At 47.2% G+C, this 23,600-nt stretch overlaps 2 protein-coding genes across 2 annotated transcripts in view; one reads left to right on the forward strand and one right to left on the reverse strand.

Moving 5' to 3' along the window:
- The window catches only part of KREMEN1 (kringle containing transmembrane protein 1), a 54,309-nt gene extending 41,036 nt beyond the window's left edge, over window positions 1-13,273 (reverse strand). The window contains exon 1 of the mRNA XM_043901444.1: window positions 13,110-13,273. Coding sequence (XP_043757379.1) covers window positions 13,110-13,206 — 97 coding nt within the window. The 5' untranslated portion in view covers window positions 13,207-13,273. The remainder of the gene's footprint in view (window positions 1-13,109) is intronic.
- Window positions 13,274-13,426: 153 nt separating this feature from the next.
- On the forward strand, window positions 13,427-23,422 carry C5H22orf31 (chromosome 5 C22orf31 homolog). Its single transcript, XM_043901445.1, has 4 exons — window positions 13,427-13,541; window positions 15,085-15,219; window positions 21,158-21,607; window positions 22,908-23,422. Exons 3-4 carry the CDS (start codon window positions 21,491-21,493, stop codon window positions 23,334-23,336), a joined length of 546 nt encoding a protein of 181 aa, XP_043757380.1. The 5' UTR covers window positions 13,427-13,541; window positions 15,085-15,219; window positions 21,158-21,490; the 3' UTR covers window positions 23,337-23,422.
- Window positions 23,423-23,600: the final 178 nt, after the last annotated feature.

Genomic DNA, 23,600 nt, shown 5'->3' on the forward strand with positions numbered 1-23,600 from the left:
CACACATGCACATGTAAACTTACAGGATTGAGTGTTTAATCTCCAGGGTTATGAAACAGTTTAAATCAAATCCTTTTCTCACTACTTTCTAGCGAGAAAAACTTCTGGCATGGAAAGAGCACGTTACTGGCTGGAGTCAGAGCTCAGCTCCGTGGTGTGCAAGCTGCAGGCAGGCAGCTGAGCTCTGAGCCTGTTTCCTCACTGGTGCAAAGGGGGATTCGATTATTAATATCTCAGGACACCTGGAAGAATCAGAGGAGCTGCAAGTAAAGTGCCTAGCACACAGTAGGTGCCCCATAAATTATCATTGTGCAAATAAACAGTGTCTTATTATGTAACTAAACAGTGCAAAAAATCAAACATTATTAGAACTTTGAAAGTACTGTAACAATCACGATCGTGTAGTTTACTCTACCCCATAAAAATACATAGCTATAAAAGGCAATATGCCATGGATGGACAGGCACACCGTTCTGCTATTTACAATTCTGTTGACAGTTACCAGGCTACCACGCGGATAGAAAAAAAATATGTAATGTTTGAAGAAGACGGGATATATGTACATGTATAGCTGATTCACTTTGCTGTAGAGCAGAAACTTTTCAACACTGTAAAGCAACTATACTCCAATAAAAATTAATCAAAAATTGATAAATAAAAGGAAAAAATATATATGGTTTGAACCCTATGTTGAATCCCAGCATTCAGTGGATAAACGGTAAAGTGAAAAAGGTATATGCTTTTCTTAAAATTCCAACTGTGTGATGAAACAGGTCTTTGTTTATATATGCTACTGAAATCACATAATTCAACATTTGTACTTACTATAAGTGAGGAAAATGCCAAGTTAAGAGTCTCAGGCAATTTAACCCTTGATAGGTTGTACATACACTGAATTTTTAAAGTTCATGTTTAAAACTGTAATGAGGTATTCTGTTAAGATAATTAAAACTGGACATATATGAGATAGTGGTGGGAAAGCAAAAGGCATTCTACTCCTCAATAACATTTAATAAAGTTGAAGAATAAGTTCTCAATGAAGCTCCACGTCATTCCTAACAACACTGTTTCCCTGAACCATTCCTAACCACACTATTGAGAAACAGAAATTTTTTCTCATACTGAGTCTTGAATTTTCCTAGTTTTCTGGTAGCTAATTACTAGTTAGACCTCTGTTTATGTGATGTGTGTGAGAGTCACTGTTTTAATCCATCAAAGCCAAGTTTCTGTTCCACATAGAACCATTCAACATCTCTATCAATCCTACGTTGGAAGAATCTGGCTGGTTTTAGCCTAGTTTGAAATCAACACGAATCAACAAGCATTAAATTGAATTATGGCATCTTAAAATAAGGCAGAAAATATTTTTCAACAGGAATATCTTCTGTCCTTTTAAAAGATATCTATTAAGTCTGGCAGGCAGGTAGATTATAGAAATATAAGGCTGAGGTGGAAAAAGCTCCTTTTAATACTTAGATGGCCACACAAGAGTGTCGTCAGATGTTTGCACAACACACCTGTGTGTTTTCAATACAGACTGGTGTCTGGTGGAAACTTCTGTGTAGGTCCTCAATGCCTGCGGTCCCTGACAAAATCATCTTTTGCCCTCAGACACTCAAAGGCACTTCAGGAATGCTTATTTCAGTAACATGGAACCTAGAGGTCAAGAGGTGTGTGGCCCTGGGAAGGCAGTGGTTCTCAGCTTTTCTCACCCCAATGGGGCTGAGCCTGTGAGAAGAAACTCTACATCTTTAACTCTGATGGCTCCCTAAGGGCAGGGATTCCCATGATTACAAGGAGGCAAGTGATCTAGTTCTTGATCTAGATCTAGATCCCCAGAGAGAGGGTAGTCTGTGGGGAAGGAGGAGGCCTTCTATATACATGGTGCATAGAGAATCACTGGCAGAAAGAGAAAATGACACTAGGTAAGTAGCTGACACTGCAAGGTTTAAAGAAATCACCCGGATTTGGGCCTCCACTTCTTCACTTGTGAAATGAGGGGACTGGAGCCAATGTCCCTTCACTCTAAACTCTAATCTCAGGATTCTAACAAAATAGGACAGAGATGCAAAAGTCTGAGGTAATGTGACAGGAAAGGCTTAATGATTAAGAATCTCTTCCAAGCTTACAATGCTCTAATTCTGTTTCTCTAATGGAAGGGACAGTTCTTCAGGAAAAAAAAAAACAAAACTCACCTCCCATGTGGGCCCTGCCTCTGGAGAGGCTCTTAAGCACTCTCTTTTGCTTAGAAGAAGCTACATCTTCAAAATATATATGTCAAAGAAAAAAATGGGTAACTTCTAGGTGAATAGAGACTTAGGTTAATAGAGTCAGATGACCTAAAAGCATCTTGTTTAGATCCTTGTTTGAACTGTAAAAAACACCCATGAGACAATCAGGAATATTTAAATACTGATTAATGGACTGGATATTTGATTATTGTTAAATTTTTTAGCTGTGACAATGGTAGTGATACTACGTTTTTGAAAAAGATTCCTATCCTTTACAGATACATAAATATTTACAGATGAGAAGATATGATATCTGAGATTTGTTACAAAATAATCCAGTTGTAGGAATCAAAGGGATACAAATGAAATAACACTGGCCTTGGTTGATAATCATGAAAGCTGGGAGATAGATACATAACGACTTCCTTACACTCTTCTATTTTTGTATATGTTCTAAATTTTCCATATTAAAAATTTTTGAAAGGACATCTTGAAAATACTAATATCTTCTTTTACAATTAATATACCTTAGTTTCTTTTTCAAGAACTATGATCAAACTCAATCAACCATAAATTCACTCATCTAAAATCAAGACAGACGTTCACCTACCATGTTCTTGGACTATGTATTCACAGTTCAAATGACCACAGGAAAAAGTAGTTCTGTACTTTTGCCCAAAGTAGAATTGCCACAAAATAATCACTGTAAATATTTAAATTATCAGTAGCTTTTCTATTAAAATATCTTTCAGATCTTCCTTTTCATTCATAGGAACAGTGTGCTTAAAAACAGCACCCTGTACCTCTCAAAGTTATTTTAACTAAAGAATGCATACTTTTGGAAGAGGACCTGAGGTCTTCTGTTTAAATCTCCAGCTTATTCATCTGTATTAACAGATGTGCTCCGTTGGTCAGTCTTTGCAACCCTGTGGACTCTAGCCCACCAGGCTCCTCTGTCCATGAAAATTTCCAGGCAAGAATACTGGAGCAGGTTGCCATTTCCCACGCCAGGGAATCTTCCCAACCCATTAACAGATAAAATACTTGATTAAAAGACTGGTCAAATAAACACTGAACCTATACTAAGCAATGGACCAGAGGTTTAAATTCAGAAGACCCATGAAAACACTTCAGAGAGGGGTCCTCATTACTTGTTATATAAAAATTTGAAAAACAGGTAACTATCAAAGCAGAGCAGGCCCTGAACTCAGGGCTGCTTGGGTTCCAATCTCCAGTCTGGGTCCCATCTGGAATATGCTCTACTCCTACCCAGGGAGGACCCACTGGACAGCATGCATGGCTGTCCCAGTGAAACACGTGTTTTTGCCAGGAAGAGTCACCATGAACATGCAGCAGTGCTTGAGGAATTGACAGTCATTCTGTAGGGTATTATAAACAAGCACGCTCAGCAAACTGAAGACCAGGAGATAGCTTTTAAGAAAGAATGAGGGGCTTCCCTGGTGGTCCAGTGGTTAAGAATCTGCCTTGCAATGCAGGGAATTGGGATTTGATCTCTGGTTGGGGAAATAAGATCCCATATGCCTCGGGGCAATGTAACCCATGTGCCACAACTAAGACCTGATGCAGCCAAAAAAAAAAAAAAAAGAAAGAATGACCATTCACCTATCAACATATACAGAAAGATTAGGCCAAGCCTCAGTGAAAGCACGAACTCGCTCAGAAGTCACTAGCTCAGCAGAACTCTAAGGAAAACATTTTATTAATTAACCATGGACTTTTCTGCCAATGCCAGCAAGACATGTTCTATCACAGCATGGTGATGGCACCTCTCTCAGTGTAATGCCTGAGCATCAGTGGGTCTACTTAAACATGTACTTATAAATATCCTCTTCAATCTTGAAATAAAATTTCACACTAGAGTGTTCAGGTAAGGAAACGGGAAGCATAGTAAGTCTTCAAGTTCAAAGTCCACTTCTCTGATGGACAATAACTTAGTGCATCATAAGTTAACTCTAAAGGATCAGAGCATAAGACAAATGCTGGAGAACTATTTGAAAGCTCAGGGTCCAGAGGAGACAGCACTACACTCCTATGGAAACCACAGGCTCTAAAACAAGTCCCACAGTGCCTGCTGTCCCAGCTCTTCTAAGACTTGATCATCTTGAACTGTAATTGCTTCAGAAGCACCTGGCCCTGCTTCCACTAGCACGTAAGTTTCCTGAGTGGTTCACTCATCTCTGTAGTCTCAGCAACTACAGACCACACAGAACATGCCTGGCAAATGTCTGTTGAGTGAGGGAAGCAGGTGTATGGAGGGCTGGGGGGAACCCAAGATGGACATATTCAGAGAGCCCAGGTTTCCTTACCAATCTGGGCCTCCACCCTGGCTGTCTGGGCCTCCACCCTGGCTGTCAGGGCCATACTGTAAATGACCCGGGAGAAATTCCAGGAAAGTTTATGTAAATCAAAGTATTTGAAAATCAAATGCTTGCTATTTAAACCAGGGGAATCTGCTATTTAAATAGAATCCATGGTAGAATTGTTTGTAACAGGGAATGAGCAGCCCTCTTTGCAACGAATACACCTGTTTCTATTCTGAGTCTGCTTGCAACAGGAGACACCTGGCTCAAATCTACACCTCACCTAACCATCTCTTCAGCAACACATTCACACTGTCTGAAGTTCTCGATCAGACTAAAAAGGAGATAAAATAAACTGATACGATCCAGCTTCTGGACAAGTTTCATGAGTATTGCCTGTGTCCGACTTTTAATTTCAGACAGGGAGAAACTTCCCCAATAATGGAATCCTGGAGGGCAGCCAATGCTCCATGGAAGCCAGTCTGGGCTATTCAGCTTCCCTTGGTTGACATGGGGTGGGCAAATAATACAGCAGCCCGTGAATGAGGAGCGAGCTGACTGGCAGGTAGACAGTGTATTCTAGGGGAGTGCGTGTTCAGTTGTGTCCGACTCTTTGCGACCCCATGGACTGTAGTCCACCAGGCTCAGTATTCCAGGCAAGAACAGTGGAGTGGTTTGCCATTTCCTACTCCAGGGGATCTTTCTGACCCAGGATCGAACCCGCATCTCTTTGAGTCTTCTGCACTGGCAGGCAGAATCTTTTACCACTGAGCCACCTGGGAAGCCCCAGTGTACTTTTACAGCACATCTTTAAATTAAAACCCAAAGCAACAAAGTTATCGTTTTCTATGATTTGGCACAGGGACAAGTCCCAGTCAGAGATGTGGGGCATACAGTAGATATTTGATAACATTTGTTAGTCAGTTCCAAGATAAAGATATGACTCAAGAGACAAGTTTCAGAAATCCTGGCCATGGAGACAGCTTGAGGCAGAAGGAAAGTCTCAGTGCAGCGCTGACTACAAACAAGAACAGGCATCATTGTCAAGTCTAGTCACTCAGAACGAGGACAGATGGTGGCCAACAGACTGATTTGCTGGTCAAAGGTTTAAAGTTTCAGGCAATGTTTCATGGATCAAGAATTTGGTTGCCAGATTTAGCAAATGGAAGTACAGAATGCCCAGTTAAATTGGAATTTCAGATAAACAACGAGCAATTTTTTAGGATAAGTATTCCCAAATATTGCATGAGACAAACACACAAAAAATTACTGTTTATCTGAAATTCAAACTTAATTGAGTGTCCTGTATTTAATCTGGCACTCTTACTCTAGAGAAAGTGGAAACATACGGTGACCCACAGACCTCCTTACTCCACTGAGATTTCTGAAGCCCTGTTCACAGAAATGCTTAAGGAGTTTAGATATGGATGAAGAATCTATCTTCTTAATAGTGAAAAAAGATGTTGATCAGAGTCGCCTACTCTGAGGCCACAGAGAAGAGAAGGGCAAAAGAAGAACATGATTAGGACAGGGTCTCTCAATCTCAGCACGACTGACATTTCGGGTTGGACAATCCTGTAAAGGGGCGCTGTCCTGTGCATTCCAGGATCGTTAGCAGCATCCCTGGCCTCTACCTGCTAGATGCCAGTGCACCCCTTCCCACCACAAAAATGTCTCCAGATATTGTCAAATGTCCCTTGGGGGCACAAATCTCCTCTAGTTGAAACCATTGAATTAGAAGAAATGGTCAAATAAACAGAGTGTCATACCCATTAACCAGTGGTCACACAACAAAAGATCCTTCTCAAAGGAGAAATTTTCAGCTCCACCCGGGGGCCCCCTCAGGCCCGTAAGAAGGATGAGAGGACTAGTTATTTCCGCTAAGACAATCAGAAACCCTTCACTGGCCAGAAGCACTGGAGGAGAATCTTTGGTAAGCCAAGCCGATGAAGTTCTGCATGGCAATACACACATCACAAAGCAGGGAGACGCACCCAGCCTTTGAAGACGTTCCTTTTAAGTTAACCTCCCTTCCAACTAAACTTTTTCCAAATCTCTTCCTGCCATTTGGAAGTTGAGTGATTCTCAGCTGAAAAGGCCTGTATATACGAGGTGCAGATGGCAGCAGTTATGGCCCTCACCAGATGCTGCAGTCTCTAATTTGATTGAAAGGATATAATTAGACAACAGAAACACTTTAATGAAAGAGCAAAACATGGAGGGAGGGAAGGATTGAAGGCCCTTAACTGATGCCAAAACACCCACCAGTAATAGAGGCTTTGAGTCTGGGGAAAAGGAAGGGGAAAGCCCCTTAAAAGGACAGTCCCCATCCTGTTTATTTCCCCATAGACATAGGAATAGGGATTTTATTATTGTAGATTTCCACTGTATTTTATGTGGGAACAATCTGATTAAAACCAGAAGAAGTCTTCGGAAGAACATCAAAGAAAAACAAATATGGCTTCTGTGGTCATTATTAAAAATATTTTTACCAGTCCAATAATTTTCTTTGAAGATGAATTTTTATAGATTGAACAGCAGCAAGTAATTTACATACTGTGATGACACTGGTTAACAATCCCTACTGTTCTAGAATAGAACTACTTGGCCGCCATGTTTTCATCCAACATCAGGACACCAAAGAACATGGACAGCCACTTAACATTTCTGTTTGGAAGATACCAAGAAACTGGGGAGAGTTAGTCCTGTAAGTCAACGCTACAACTGTTCTGAATCATCTTTAAAAGTTGCCTCTGCTGTTTTTATTATTTCCTAGCTTTCAAACTTTGAGTGTGAGTACACTGCTCTGGTTCTAACCAAGAATCTAACCAAACTGAAAGAAGTCCAGCCCTCAAAGTCTGAAGTTGCTAATGTGGTGTGACACTCTGGTTTGGAAGCCTCCTCAGCCCACTAGAAGTGGGACCCCGCCCTCGTGGAAAATTGAACAATAAAAGTTTAATGCTCTGGCTACTTGCCAGGGATTAAATCAGTGGTGAGAGAAACTAGAAGCTGGGCCCAGCAAAGAGGCAGCTCCGAGAGGGTACTGTTATAAGTAGGAGGGAGACGCAGCCTTGTATAGGAGGTGGCCTGAAATCTTTTGTCTATGAAGTTCTTCCTAGTCCCCAACCTCATTCCTCTTCAAACTGGTGCAAGTCCAGGCGAGGGAGGTGTTTACCTAGAAAGTGGTTTAAAGGCAGGTGGGGAGTGGGAAGATGTCCTTAGAGAAGGAAAAGGCAGGTTTCTGTGGAGTGGCCATTTTTGAGGAAGGACACCCCTCTGACATTTCTACAAGGGCTTTGCTTTCTCTGTTCAATCTGAATCCAGGATAAGGTCCCAGAGATGAGGTCTGGGGAAGAAGCACTGCTATCTTGAGAGGAAAACACCGAAGACAACAGAGAAAGGGGGAAAAATACAGAGTGACCTCGGGCTCCTCCCCTAGACTCACGCTTCTGGGTTCCAGCTGGATTCTCAAGATAAAAATAACATGGGAGAATGTCAGTCAGTTCTCACCCATTCACCAGGAGTAAGCCAGAAATGAACCTGCCAGGTGACTACAGGGGGCTTGAGGAGACCTCACCTCAAAACCTGCACAGGTAGTTTGCTAAGGAACACATTCACTTCCTCCTCTGTTGTCCTTGTTCGGGAGGCAAAAACCCAGACAAAAGCTGCAGATCCAAACTTCCGGCCTCTCCCAAGTGTTTTGCATTAACTGTTCCACAGTACAAATACAATCAACTTGGTATGTTTGTTTCATTTTGTTTTTTTCAAAAATGTTTTAAAATAAGCAGCCATGCTAAACACATTGTTGTTTTTCTAAAGGCCACTTTATAAAAATGACGATAGAACCATGGAAATAAAACTCAACTGTTTAGGAAAATGATAGAAGTTTGTTTTTTCTCTTTTATTTATTTATTTTTTTTTCCTGGCTTTTTTTTCTTTTTAAATATCTCAGGGCTGGTGCCACCTGCTGCCTAGGCTTTCCTCTGAGAAACAGATCTTTCAACAGTTTGATCCAAGCAACATCTGCATAGCTGAACAAACCCTGGGCTGGTTCTGAGGCAAGCTCTATTTTCTTTATGTGCTGCACGCTGAACCACACTGAATTTCTTTTTAAAGCTTTTTTTTTTTTTTTTAAGTCTTAGTAAAGATCCAAATGTATGTGCATGAAATTTCCCTCCCGGACACATTCTTTTTAATCGTGGTAATATATACATAACATAAAATTTACCTTTTCAACCATTTCTCAAAAGTCTTTTAAAGTCAGCTACCAGTAAAAGGTTCATTCATTCACCAAAATCATTTGCCTCCTTGTCACCTTTCCAGACCAGTGAACACTGGGGAAAAAAAAATCAATACATATGGACCTAGAGCAGGACTTGGTAAAGTACAGCCTGTAGGCCAACTCTGGCCCACCGCCTGTTTTTGTATGTCCTATGAGCTAAAAAAATGCTCTTTAAATGTTTAAATGGTTGAAAAAACTAAAACTTGTGACACATAAAAATTACACGAAATTCGAATGTGGGTGTCCATGTGAGTTTTACTGGAAGACAGCCACTCTCATTCATTCACATTTGGTCTATGGGCTCTTTTGCCCTACAAAGCCAGAGTTGAGTAATTGCAGCAGACAGTACATGGCCCACAAAACCCCTATTATTTACTGTCTAGTCCTTTATAAAAAATGTTTGCCGACACCTGATCTAGAGCCTCACATGGCATTACAGGCTTGAAAAGTCTACACTAAAGATGATATATTGCCCATCACACCAAATTCCTAATCTGTACACTGTGAAGCAATATATTTTACCTTCATCACTGATTGCCTTTGATCCAAATAACCTAAATCATAAGTAAGCACATCAAGAATATCTCTATTAAATGTACCAACTTGCTGTTTCTTAGCAGTGAGCTTAAACTGAACTTCCTTTTGCTCTAAGATTTATAAAAGGTCTCATTACATATCTCAAACACTTAAATAGCTTTGCTGAGGAGTGAGAAGTTTTCACAAAAAGATGAGAGTTCTTTGATGCCAGGTCAGTTTTGACCATTTCCCTGTCTCTTAAAATACTAAAAGCATAAAAGAAACTGGTATGCACGTTGGTCCCCTTTACTCCTCTCAGCCCTTCTGTTCGTTCATGCTAAATCCCTTCAATCATGTCCGATTCTTTGCCACCCCATGGGCTGGCTGTAGCCCGCCAAGCTCCTCTTTCCATGGGATTCTCCAGGCAAGAATACTGCAGTGGGGTGCCATTTCCTCCTCCAGGGGATCTTCCCATCCCAGGGACTGAACTCATGTCTCTGGCATTGGGAGGCAGGTTTTTTGCAGGTAATCCTATTAACATTAATGGAGTCCCCACAAGGGACAGAGCCCTGTACAGTATGAAGCTCTTACTGTTAACTGAACTCACAGGTTTTAGGGCAAGACACACTACTGTCCAATGGGACAAAATCGAGATGAGGAGCTAGAGGAGAATGAGTACTAACTATAAAACGATGTTCACGGCAAATGTTACCAGAGTTGAGACACTCTGTTGACGCACACCCAGCAGGCCCTAAATGTGGTGAAACACTGATGGTGAAGGTGAAACACTGAAGGTATTTGCCTTCAGCGGAAAACTCAGAGCTAAAGTCCACCCAGCTTTCTCTTCCTACCTCTTGGCTGTCCCCTGCAGGTCAGTAAATTCCAGATGCGAGTCCACGTCGCACAGTCCATGGCCCTGGCTGCCTTTCTCTTTGAAGAGGGAGTCTAGATTCCACCACTAACCTCTACATCCCTCCTTATCAGTTGTGAAGGAAGGGAGAGGATCCCAAAGGATGAAGAGAAGGGAGATCATTTGGGGTTGGCTATACACTGTAATTAGAAGTATCACTGATAGGGAATGAGCTAACTGTTTTCATAAAGTCAGCATTCAAATATGCAAACCACCAGTCATTTAAATATTACAAAATTATGCAGAATGTAAGTACTGAAATAATTTTTTCCATCCACAAAATTTTAGAGAAAATTACAGTATCAAAAATATGAAATGGCAAGCCTGACATATCTTCAGAGTAAAACATGTTTTTTATTGGAAAGGATTTTTAAAAACTAGTGGGTAGGCTCTAGACAGGATGTGATGGTGAAGACCATGTGGTATCTCCCCAAAACTGCTCTGGAACTAAAGAGGAAAAGTCACAAAGGCACTGGTGTATTATATCAAGATGGTAGGGAGAAAAGCTGATGAGGCTCACTGAATTGGGAACATGGGCCTTATCAGAAATAATTTCATAATGGTTATTTATTTGTCCCTACCCCGGACTCACTCTTCCCAGGTGTAAAGAATCCACCTGTCAATGCAAGAGACACAGGAGATTTGAGTTTGATCCCTGGGTCAGGAAGATCCCCTGGAGGAGGAAATGGCAACCCACTCCAGTATTCTTGTCTGGAAAATTCCATGGACAGAGAAGCCTGGTGGGCTATAGTCCATAGGGTTGCAGGACTTAAGGACTAAGCAAGCATGCAGGCACGCACAAACCCCAGACCCTCCAATAAAAGCACACCGAGGTCTGAAGTTCATATGACATAAGGGCTGCTGCACTTGACCCTTTCTACTGAAGCAAAGGTGCCTGAGGAGGGTGCCACCTTCCAACAAGCATAAGCACACAGCAAGCTCCCTGAACACTTTCCAGAGCTATTACTTTGCCCTGTCCAGGAGAGGAACCAGTTTATTTCCACCGGTACCTCTCTCCATAGAGGACATTAAATCCTGACCACACAGATGGCAAAGTGGAGCTAAGGGGTTACTAGGTTACAGTTATGTTGACATATCCTGGCTCTCAGAAAGTTCCTCCGTCATTCCTCACAGACGATAAACAGTAGAAGTGATCAAACTTTTGCAGAAGTTTTTGAAGATGTCCCCTTAAGAGGCCACTGATCACTCAGAAACCCCCTTCCTGAGCCTAAGGTTTATAGCATTTGGAGAGCCCCCTTCTACTTCTCTAAAGCCAAGCTTTGCCTTTTACGGGGTTTAATCAGATTGGAAGCTCAGAGCCTTCCCAGGGCAAAGGAGGTGTCCAGCACTTGGCGAACTGTGAAGCACTATAAAAAGAATTCTTAAATGTGTTCAGTGACTGCCTGCTGTCCGTGGGCGTGTTACCTGCAGTATATTCTTTAATCTTCACAACACCCAGCAAGGGAATTACCATATACTCCTTTACAGATGAGGGAACTGAGGCTCAGAGAGCTGAAGGCACAGCCCAAAGTCAGGCAGTAAGTGACAAAATTAAACTTGATCTTTATCAGGAAACCAAGCTGGCAAGTAAACAAAGCAAGGCAGTTTTCTTTCAGCAGCAAAATCCTGTCTCTCCAACATCACAGTCTGCGACTTTGGGTGGAGAACCCAGAGGCTTGAGTTTTCCCACTCAGGCAAATCTGTAATGCACTTTTCCCACCCCTTTCCCTCATGTCCAATTCCCTACACTTGAACAACCTGCTGAGATAGGTACCTGGGCCAGACAACGCCCACTTGCCTGCTCTTCAACTTGGGAGAGTTCTGCTGCAAGGAAGGGTGTGAGGGCAAGCTAAGCAAGTTTCAGCTTCCATCCTGGTCTAAGGCCCCATGTGGGGAAAACCTGGCCTTGACCTTGACTTGGGGAGCGGGTGACCCTGTTTAAAGTGTGGAGATACCCAGGGGAAATGGGGGCTCTGCGTTGCACTCGCACGACGAGCACCCTAAACTCTGTAGGGGAGACGTCTGCCATCACCCCCCTTCCTTTCTTCCTCTCCCCACGCTGGACCTGCACCTGAGTCCCCGGGAAGTTCAAAGCGGGCCCCGGGGGGGAAGGGGACGTTAGGGCAGGGCCGAGCCGGTCGTCTCGGGACCCAGATCCGCCTCTACTAGTAGGACAGGCAGGTCAACTCGACTCCTCACGAGGCGCAGACTACAGAGCTGGGCTAGCGGGGCGCAGACCTGGGCAGAGGGGCCGGGCGCCCGCTCTCGTCGCCCTCTAGGCACTCGGTCGGGAGCCGGGAGGCGCGCGGACGTGGGAGGGAAAGGGACCGGGGGGGGGGGGGGCGTCGCTGTGGGGCTTGCGGAGGGCGTCCTGGCCCGGGGTGTCGCTGAGGGGCTTGGGGGGGGGGGGGGGCAGCGTACCCAAGCGGGGCGAGTCGCCCCAAGGGACTAGAACTGGGCTGGGGGTGCGAGGTCCTGAGAGAGGAGACCTCCCGGCCCGGGGGGGCGTCGCTGAGGAGCCTAAGGAAAGGGTCTGAAGTACTGGAGGCAGAGAGGGCGCCGGCCGGGGGCGTCGCTGAGGGGCCTGAAGGTTTCTCGGGTCCTGAGAGAGATCTCCCGGCCCGGGGCGGGGGGTGTCGCTGAGGAGCCTGAGGAAAGGGTCTGAAGTACTGGAGGCAGAGAGGGCGCCGGCCGGGGGCGTCGCGGAGGGGCCTGAGGAGAAGGGCCGCCTCGTCCGAGGGGCGTCGCTGAGGGGCTGAAAAGGAGCCCCACCAAGCTGGGGCGAGAGAGTTGGGCCCCTGGGCGGGCTCCGCGAGGGACAAGCGGCGGCGGGGGGCTCGCTCACTCACCGGGTCCCGGGCCAAGGCCGGGGCTGGGCGCGGGCCGGGCGGCCAGCGTGAGCGCGGCGGCGGAGAGCAGGGCGAGGCGGGCGGCGGGCGGCGCCATGGGCCGTCAGTGCGGGGCCCCGGGGCGCGGCCCGGGGGAGAGGGGGCAGCGCACGGAGCCGGGGGCGGCCATGGGAGCGGGACGCTGGGCTTGAGCGTGGCCCCGCCCCGGCCGCCCGGCCGCCCCGCCCCGGCCCGCCCTCCCCCAGCGCCGCCACCGCCCCGGCCGCCCGGGGCCCGCCCGGCTCAGCCGCGAGGCCCGAGGGGCGGAGCCGACGGCGCCCGCCCGCGCCTGCCACTCACACGCCAGGACCCGCCCACAACACCCCCCGCTGCACCTGGCCCCGCCCACCGGCGGAGCACTCACTTGGAAGATTCGAGGGGCGGGACCTACAGGTAAGGGGCGGGGCCTGGGGCACCGCCTCCGAGTCCCCGAGTGGAGGTTTGACCCGGCTGGACCGGGCCGGGCGCGCAGTGACCCCTGCTCCACCCTCGTTCGGGTCGTGACCCACACGCGGGCTCAACCGCAGCCGTAAAAATCAAAACAGCACTTTGCAAACCGCTTTTCTCTGCTTGGCTCGTCGCAGCGGTTTTAAAAAGGGTGCTCTGGAGTCAGCCTGACCGGATTCATATCCCACTTGATCACCTGTAAGATCTTGAGAGTGAAAGTCGCTCAGTCGTGTCCGACTCTTTGCAACCCCATGGACTATACAGTCCATGGAATTCTCCAGGCCAGAATACTGGAAGTGGGTAGCCGTTCCCTTCTCCAGGGGATCTTTCTAACGCAGCGGATCGAACCCAGATCTCCTGCATTGCAGGCAGATTCTTTACCAGCTGAGCCACCCGGGAAAGGAAAAATAGCTCTCTTACTTCAACTTCTTCATCGGTTAAACGGGGGCGTTGATAACAGTTACTCCCAAAGCGGTGGTACTAACGAGAAAATGCGTGGAAACATTTACACACACACAGTAGGAGCTGAGAAACTGTTGAGTCCCTTTCACCATGCCGATTCTTGCAGGCACAAAAGAGGCAGCATACTGAGCCCTGGTTCCGAATTCTAAAACACATCTTTTGTCAAGTAGGGCAAGTTCCCTGCTCTTAGTCATCTGCAAAATAGAAATAATAAAAGGTCCTCACAAAATTAGGTTAGATTACATAGAAACAAGTGAAGCTCCCGACCCCGAGAAAGTCCAGAAGTGGGTGGGGCGACGGTGCTTTCTCAGACACTTGGATCCCCGGGCGCAGAGAGCGCGTGGCGGCTCTCGGCCCCCGTGTGGCCGGCGCATTGCTCCTCACTCCCTGGCAAGGTCTTCCCCGCCAGCCCCAGGGTCTGTGGGAGGGCCTTCTCCTACGCTGCACTCCCCTAGGCAGAAATTTTCCTCCAGCTCCCGCCTAAAGCGCCGCGGCAACGCCCCGCAGGGCAGGTCCGGGCGATGCGCCGGGAGTGTTTAAGTCCCTGGTACCAGACTTGCAAGTGCGGGCCTGCGCCCGGCGCGGTGGAGGAAACCTCCGCCCTCTCATGCAGACTCGCAGCGCCCTGAGCGAGGCTGGGCTCTCCCCGCCCCGCAGGCTCCCCGCTCCGCTTTAGGCACACCGTCCCCTGCGCCCCCTAACTCCCCGGGGGCCGTCCCCTCGCCTGCCACTTCGCCTCCAACCATCCCCCCCACCCCGTCCCAGCTGCTTCCAGAGGCGCCCCAAAGGCGCACCTACCTCCCAAGAGGCCTCTGGGCTCCCTCCTTCTCCACCCACACGACCCAGCGCCCCGGCAAGTGTCATCTTGTTCAGTCATTGTTTTCCCTGTGTCATTCCCGAGGTGGAGACTCCTCTGGGCTCCTTGGAGCAGGGGGCCGCCCCTCTCCCAGGTTCCCGGAGACACACCCTCCACATCCCACCTGGAGTCTTGCACTTAACTTACCCTCTGTCTTCTGCACCATTTCAGGTCTTTCCCCACCTCCAAAATTGCCTCCTGTAACACAAACTGGAAAATCTTCACCTCTGAACGTGCACCCTTCCAAGCAGGAGCTGCTTGAAGGAGAATAAAATGGGGAGATGTAGGTAGAATGATCAGCACAAAGTGAGTACTTAGGGAAGGGGATCCTTCCTCCCTTCAACAAATGCTAAATGAGGAGTCTGTCAAAAGCACCAAGATAAGAACTTACAGTCTGAACTGACACTCATACAGAGGCTGGTTAACCAACAGGAAAATAATGTGATTTTCAGAAAGCACCAAGTAGGATAACGACAAGAAAATGATGATATTGACAGAGGATGCTCTGTGGCCTGTTTTAAACAGTCCGCTGGGGAACGGTTTTAGCAAAGCAGGACGCAGCTCTCTATAGTTTATGAGGTCCTTTTCATATCTCATCCTAGTTTCAGAAGAGGAAATAAGAAGGGCAGACAGGGGTTTCAAAATCAGGTTTATTTGGCCAAATCTGGGGATTTATGCCTCGTGGTAGTAGCTCCCATCTGTCTTATTGTCCTGCAGAAAGGCACCCCTGCTGGCTGGGTGTGCCAGTCTGCTCTCTTGGCCTTGCGTAACCAGAATGGGCTACAGTGAGAGATGAAAATGTGGGGTCCCTTTCTTTAAAATGAAGAATTTCCAGACAGCAACAATAGAACATTAAACCAAGCCTGGGGTCCTCCTAAGCTTGAAGGCCTGTGTCAACTACACACAGCCCTGGAATGTCGCAAGCCCCAGAAAGCTGGCTTGTACAATTGAAGTGAGAAATAGTGTGCAAGCCCCTGCCCCCACTGGCTGCTATGAGAAACATCCCTCTAGCTGTCCCCAGGCCTCCCTCCCCTCTTTTCCAGTGTAAAGCCCAGCACAGGTGATGGAAACAGCACACAGAGACTAAAAATACAGCCACGCAGGTCTAGGTCAGGTCATGTAAGGGCTCAAGGTCTTTGCTCAGTGATGTGGTCCGGGCCCTGGCAAGGAGCTGCCTGAGATATTCATTTCAGTGCTTCACATGCCTCAGTCCTTAAGCAGCTTTATTTCATGGAAAGAGTGAGGGCACTGGTTGTAGCCCCTGGGCCTTCAGGAAGAGGCTGGTGTCTGTCTGTCTGCTGGCTGTGCAGTCAGGCCCTTGGATTCCTCCTGAGGGCAGCAGGATTTGCCAAAACCTGAGTGATCTCAGCTGGTGGAGTTTGGGGGATCCTGGTATCTTTGAAACTCCAGCTGGGATGATTTCTGCTCAAAGGGCAGTCATGCTGTGGAGAGAGCATGAGATGAGAAGTCTGGTTATAATAACAAGAATAGCAGGCGTTCACTGAAGATTTCACTGAGCTTTCGGCAGGGTGCAGGGTTTGTTATCACATTGCATGTATGACAGTCACCCTACGAGGGAGGCACCCTTACCAGCCCTCTCATACAGAGATGGTTAATGCCTTGCCCAGAGGTCGCCTAGTGGCGGAGCTGGGCTTTGACCCCAGGCAGTGGGACTTCAGGACCACACATCTCATCACCCACTGTGGTGAACTGCCTTCTTGTCTTTGTGGGGTTCTAGCAACCAATGCTCCCTGAGTGGTCCAGGGCTGCGATTAGGGTGAGGTGAGTGAGGCATTGGCTTTAAGCACAAGACTTAAGGGAGCCCCCAAACCCAGGTGGTGCTAGTGGTGAAGAACCTGCCTGCCAGTGCAAGCGACGTAAGAGACGCGGGTTTGATCCCTGAGTTGGGAAGGTCCCCTGGAGAAGGGCATGGCAACCCACTCCAGTATTCTTGCCTGGAGAATCCCATGGACAGAGGAGCCTGGTGGGCTATGATCCACAGGGTCGCAAATATTTAATGGACTGAGATTTTGAAAATTATTTTATATATCTTTGGCCTTGATGGGTCTTTGTTGCTGCATAGACTTTTCTCTAGTTGTGGAGACTGGGGACTACTCTCTAATTGTGGTGTGTGGGCTTCTCACTGCTGAGGCTTCTCTTCTTGTGGAGAACGGGCTCTAGGGCTCATAGGCTTCAGTTGTTGCAGTTCCCAGGCTCTAGAGCAAGGACTCAGTAGTTGCAGCACATAGGCTTTATTGCTCCTAGGCATATGGGATCTTCTCAGATCAGGGAGTGAACACTTGTCACCTGCATTGGCAGGTGATTCTTTACCACTAAGCCACCAGGGAAGCCCTGGACTGTGTTTTTATGTACTTTTTAAATTTTTTTAAAAAAATTTCTTGGCTGTGCCGTGCTGCATGTGGGATCTTAGTTTCCCCAAACCAGGGATTGAACCTGTATCCCCTACATTGAAAGCACAGAGTCTTAACCACTGGACTGCCAGGGAAGTCCCAGTGGATTACATTTAAATGCAATATCATTAAAAACTCTAAATGAATGCCAAAAAACTCATGATGAAGAGAATCTTAAAATTTTAAATAAAATCAGGATATAGATTCCTGCTTTTCCTTTAGTTTCAGGCTCATCTCAGCACAGTACTGTTACTGACCCTGTCTCCCAGCTTCTGAATCAGGCAACTAGTGATGGAGAAGAGAGCAGTAGTTTGTCTTTTCTGATGGACGTGAAGGGAGAAAAAGAATTTGGTTTTGAACATAATGAGTTAGAGATGTCTGTGGGGCATCTGGTGGCCATGTCTGAGAGCCCAGAGCCAGGTGAGAAGGGGTTGGCAGGGTGGGCAGGACATCCTCAGCTCACATACTTGGCCATGAGAGGTGTGTGTTCAGCACATGTGGTCTAAATCACTGGTCCTCTGAGTTTGCATCATGGCTCAGGAATCTACAAATTCTCTCATCCAGAGTTTCTCTCTTCTTTCCTAAAACTTCTACATCACGAACCTCAGATGTGTTCCCATATGGGTGTGGAAGTTTACTTGCTTGGGTGTTAAAAACATCTTCTGTGGAAATTAAAAACAACGAAATTCCATTAGAATTTGAGGATGGGGCATGAAGGGGGAAGAGGAGGATTCATATGAATTGGCTAAATTTCCTCTTTATTCATCAACCCTCCAGAAAGAGAACAGGAGCTAAGAAAAACTACAGAGAAGAAGAGGGGTAGTTAAGGAGAAAAAGAAAGAAGAAAGATTAACAGAGCTAAAAATACAGTGAGGAGAGCCTGGGTAAACATCAGAGAAGGGCAGATGTGTTTGCAAATAGAAGTGGTGATTTAGATATGTCAGGAAGAAGAGCTCCAAAGGATGGATGGATAGTAAAAGTTATTTAGACTGAGCTCAGCACAGTAAAAAAGGTTCATTGGCCAAACTGAGGGACAGATCTTTCCGCAACACGGAAGCCCTATGGCCTCAACCCCAAGTTCTCTGGACCAAGGGTTGGCACCAACGATGGAAACTCTTGCCATGGCTTCAGGACCCTGGACCAAATGGAGTCTTTCCATCCTGATTTCATATTTCTGAACAACCTTCAATGGAACAACCTCTGTTAAAGACTAGTTACTTTGTTTAATGTATCCTCACATACCCACTTCCCTATTCAGGACAACTTCTAAAAGCAGAGACTCCTCTGATGGTCCAGTGGCTAAGACTCCGCGCTCCCAATGCAGGGGGCCTGGGTTCAATCCGTGGTCAGAGAACTAGATCCAACATGCCTCGACTGAAGATTGCATATGTCACAATGCACATTGAAGATCCCGTGTGCAGCAATGAAGACCTTGGGAAGCCAAATAAATTTTTTTTTTTTTTTTAAAGAAGACTGTTGGTAGCATTTTGTGAGATGATGTTGGTAAAGAGTCTAGAACCATGCTTTGGACTACAGTGAGCATTCAATCAACACAGCTTTTACAGAAATAGGAGCAATAGCACACGTCAAATTACTCTGAATTATTGGTAAAGAACATGAGGGTTACTCTTGGGGCAGTGTCAACTGAAGGGAGTTACACGGAAGGGAGAGAAGACAGAATTTAACGGAGCTTGAAGAGTATGTATCAGCTGCCATCTGTGTGAAGAGCTGTGTGCTAGAAAGAGATTCTGAGTGCTCTGAGAGGCAGAGCGGTGTTGCTCAGTGATTGAGTCAAAGGCCCAGGAAAGTAAATACATTTGGTTGTTTGGGACGAGGTGGTGAGGAAAAGTCAACCGCAAGACGGGGAAGGAGCAAAGGGAAACAGAGGCCCGGTCCCCTGTGTCTTGCCCTTCTGTTCCCACAATGAGGAATAAAGGCAGAATAAAGGAATAAAGGTAGCCCCAGAGCCAGGTCGCACTTCTCTGGGGCTCACCGACTTTGAAAGGATGCCTGCCTGACCAACTTCCAGACGCTCACAAACCCTTCCCAGAGACAAACCCTTTCCGATGCCCTGCTCTAAAACTGACCCACCTCTCAGGAGGTGAGGCCAAGGCTCCGCCACTGAATGGGCCCCATTGTCCTCCTGAGCACCTGTAGGTCCAGATGCCGGCGGCCTGGAGGGGGTTCCACGGCGGCCTGCGGTGCGGTCTGCCTGCGACTTTGATTCATTCCGGGGACAAAAACAAAAACAAACAAATAAAAAAAATCAGACAGGCAACACATGTGATTCCAGGAACTCCTGCCAGACTCATACTCTGTTTTTCCATCATTTTGCTTTCCTCCTCCCCCTGGGGAGGGAGCCTCCTTTGGCATTCTGCACACGAAATATCAAAACCACCAACAGGGTGAGCACCTGATAAGGAGCTCAGCATTGCCCAAGAGTTCCCAGGAAGAGGCGTCTTTGTTCTTGTTTCAAGCCCTTGACACCGCTAACAGCTCTAATTACTGCATTTGCCATGGGATGTAAAATAAAACCACATTCCAGAAACCATGTAGTCTCCCCAGGAGAGACACGCGGGCAGAGGTAGGTGCCCAGGGCTGCAGGAACGTGTTCTTTCATTTCTGGTCCCTAACCTTGGCAGGCGTTCTGAGAACGTAACAGTACCTTCTTTATGTGCGTGGAGAAGGCCCTTGTGCACAGGTAAGGATACATCTCGCTACCTGCACCCATAAACCTGGTCTGCATATTTGAGTATGCTGCGTGCAGAGGGTGCTTCTTAAGAATGTCAGGACCTTCAAAATTCACCCAAGCCATTTTGGGGGAGAAGAGGGCTAGAGAAGTTCCTGAGGCTGTAAGCACAAGAAAATAGAACTTCTTCCAACATAAATCAACTATAAAAATCTGATGATGTAACACCCACCCACACCCACATCACAAACCAAAGTGACATCACAAATACTAGAGATAATGGTTCAAAACGGCCTGCATGAGAGCCAAAATCTAAACAAACAGCAGTTTGCCCATGCATGACTGAGGCAGAGAAAGACAGGTGATAGAAATATTAAAACAAAGCAAAACAAAACAAAACAAAAGAGAAAAAGGGAAAAGAAAATACGTATTTCTTCCCCCTACTAAGCTAGCTAAAATAAAGTTTAAGGCAACTGAAATATGGTAAGGTGATTTTATTTTATTATAGATGACATTTCTTAGAAAGCCAGGTCTCTTTTAAGTGTGTGATTCTAATCTCTCCAAATTGTTCTCTTGTTCTTGGCTGGTCCTGGGAAATGGAGGCCAGCATCATTTACATTGTGCTTTTGCCTTTATAGACCCCAGAGTATATTTCCCTGCTTAGCAGCTTTTCTTGGCTCATGGCAGTCTGGTTAGAAGCGATTTCAGGACTTGGCGGGAATTTTACCTGCTGTCATTTCTGGGTTGCAGCAGAGTTGAGAACTGGCTACAGCTCTATAGGCAGCTCAAGTGATCCTGTCTCCCATTCCTCTCCCACTGTGGTTTCCCTTAGCTTTCCAGGAGACAGAAATTGCTTTTAATTCCTTATAAATGCTCCCCAACCCTCCCTCCACTTCCCGTGCAAGCATGCTATGTTCTTTGAGAACCTGACCATCACTGTGACATTGTGAAGTTACTATTGCTTTCCTACTTGGTACAAAAGGCTTTAGTGAGCAGGACAGAGGGTATGTAGAAAGGTTTCTAAGAGTTTTTGTGGAAGGAATGGTCTTTAAAAAGATGTTAGTACTTTACCTCCAAAATAGACCTTCTAGTCTCAGCTTGAGAATTGGTCTTTTTTATTCCTCTTTCCCCCTTATAATTCTAGCATCCAATCTATGTGAGACGAGACCCCAGCATCCCTGCCTATGGACTCCGACAGTCTATCTTACTGAACACCAGGCTCCATGACTGCTATGTGGACTCGCCAGCTCTCACCAACAATTGGATAACCAGAACTTGTGCTGAGCCAAACACCAGTGCCCCCACACCAGGTCCCACCTCTTCTTGGGAAGTTGTAAAGGAACCAGTAGTTGCCAGTTCCTTCTCCCTGGTGAAACTGGTGCTCAGGCGACAGCTGAAGGAGAAATGCTGCCCAGTGCCACGCAAGTTTGGAGACGCAAAACCCTCCAAGAGATTAAAGCCCAGGGACGATGCAATAATGAAAACCACCCAGCGGGGCGGAACAAGAAACTCCATCAGTTCCAAGAGCAAGCAGCCAGCGGGGCGGCGGCCAGGCTCGCCCAGGTGCAGGAGGCTTGCAGGAGGCGTCAACGAGGTAGGAGAGGGCTGGTGGTGGAGGAAATGTGACAGAGTGGGAAGAGGGAGAGGGGATAGGGATTCCCCTGAAGAAGAGGAAATCCTGAAGTTAAAGATGGCATGCAGGGGTGGGGGGGAGTGAGGATGGGGGTGGGGGGTGTGATGTAGCGGAGAGGATATGAGATCCAGGGTCATACCTATGTATCCTCTGCCCAGCTCGAGAGGAGGATAAAGTGGTTTTCAGAAGCAGAGACAGAAGGAACTTGATGTGAAGGGAAAATGAAGATGAGAAAGGCTCAGAGACACACGCCTGAACCCCAGAGCTGAGCCACAGATCTAGCTATAAATCTGAACATGGAGAACTTGGCATCCAGAGGCCTGATCTGAGTCCAGCTCTGTTACACCATGGTGGCCAGCAGAGCTCAGAAGGCGCCCTGCGGGAACCTGCTGCATAGCCCAGGGAGCTCGGCTTGGTGCTCCATGACGACCTAGAGGGGTGGGATGGCAGTGGGGGTGGGGGTGAGGTGGGAGGGAGGTCCAAGAGGGAGGGCATGAATGTATGCATATGTATCTGATCGACTTCATTGTACAACAGAGACCAATACAACATCGTAGAGCAATTATGAAGAAAGTGACAGTGTTAGTCACTCAGTCATGTCCGACTCTTTGCGACCTCTTGGACTGTAGCCCACCAGGCTCCCTGTCCCTGAGATTCTCCAGGCAAGAATACTGGAGTGGGTTGCCATTCCCTTCTCCAGGGGATCTTCCTGACCCAGGGATCAAACCTGGGTCACCTGAATTCCAGGCAGATTCTTTACTGTCTGAGCCACCAGGAAAGCTGGGTAATTATACTCCAATTAAAAAAAGAATAAAAGAATGTCTCCTGGAGCTAGTCAGTCAGGGTTCTGATCCCAACTCTGACTGTAATTGGCTTTTGTCATCTATAAAACGGGGAGTGACAGCCCTTCCTTCATAGGGTTTCATGAGGATGAATGAGTTAGTACACGCAAACGGTTTTCAAGCCGAGCCTGGCGCAGAGTAGATGCTTGGGGTCCTGTGTGGCAGTCTGGAGGTGACAGCCGTGGCCTTGGGCAAACCCATTCCCAGCTCCTTGCCTTTAGAGCTGTCTCCCGCTGACCTTCCAGTGTTGTGGCGAATCGCTCGCAGAGGCCTCCCTGAAGGAATTCAGTGAACTAGAACATGCTAGACAAATGTTGGTTGTGGCTGTAACCAAGACTCGGGGACACAAATCCCAGATAATTATTCTGAGCTCCCTTCTCAAGTTTTAGCTTTGACTTCTCTGCTTTCTTCCTGGCTAGAGTAAAGAGAGTTCAAAGGAGAAAAAAGCGACGGTCTGCCAAGATCTTGAGAGCAGATATGCTGAACATGTGGCCGCTACCCAAGCGCTACCCTGGGACGTGGGGACAGCGTCCTGGAAGGGCCGAGCCTCGCTTCCCGAAACCAGGAAGAGGCAGCAGTTGTCCGAGGACGCGTTAGTCATCCACGGCCTCCCCACCGAGGGCTACCGCGCTCTGTACCACGCTGTGGTGGAGCCCATGCTGTGGAATCCTTCTGGGACCCCCAAGAGGTACAGCCTGGAGCTGGGCAAGGCCATCAAACAAAAGCTCTGGGAGGCTCTGTGCAGACAGGCTGCCGCCCCCAAAGATGCTCAGAAGGACCTGCTGCCGGGCAGGAAGCGGCTGGAAGTCCACAAGGAGCCTGTTGAGGAGCCTGTGCCCAAGAAATAGCTCAAGAGCAAGAAATAGGAACCGGAGCTCACAGGATTAGGATGTTCTCTGCTGGATGTCTGAAAAATAAACACTGCTTTGCACCTTCCACACGATCTCAGAGCGCTTTACAAATCAGTGACTACCTTCCCCGGGTCAGGGGGGAAGCAAGCATGGATGGGTAGGAGATTCACTTTAGATGCAGGGCCCCCTCTCCACCTTCATGGTTTGGCCATTTCCAGGCTGGACACTTAAGCCTTTTTCCTACAAGTCCCTTTTCCTTAA

Source organism: Cervus elaphus, chromosome 5, assembly GCF_910594005.1.
Source record: "Cervus elaphus chromosome 5, mCerEla1.1, whole genome shotgun sequence".
Taxonomy (NCBI): Eukaryota; Metazoa; Chordata; class Mammalia; order Artiodactyla; family Cervidae; genus Cervus; species Cervus elaphus.

Coding starts and splice junctions, on each gene's coding strand:
- C5H22orf31 (XM_043901445.1), top strand. CDS start 21,491: ATGAAAACCACCCAGCGGGGCGGAACAAGAAACTCCATCAGTTCCAAG. Junction 21,608..22,907: donor TTGCAGGAGGCGTCAACGAG/GTAGGAGAGGGC, acceptor CTTCCTGGCTAG/AGTAAAGAGAGTTCAAAGGA.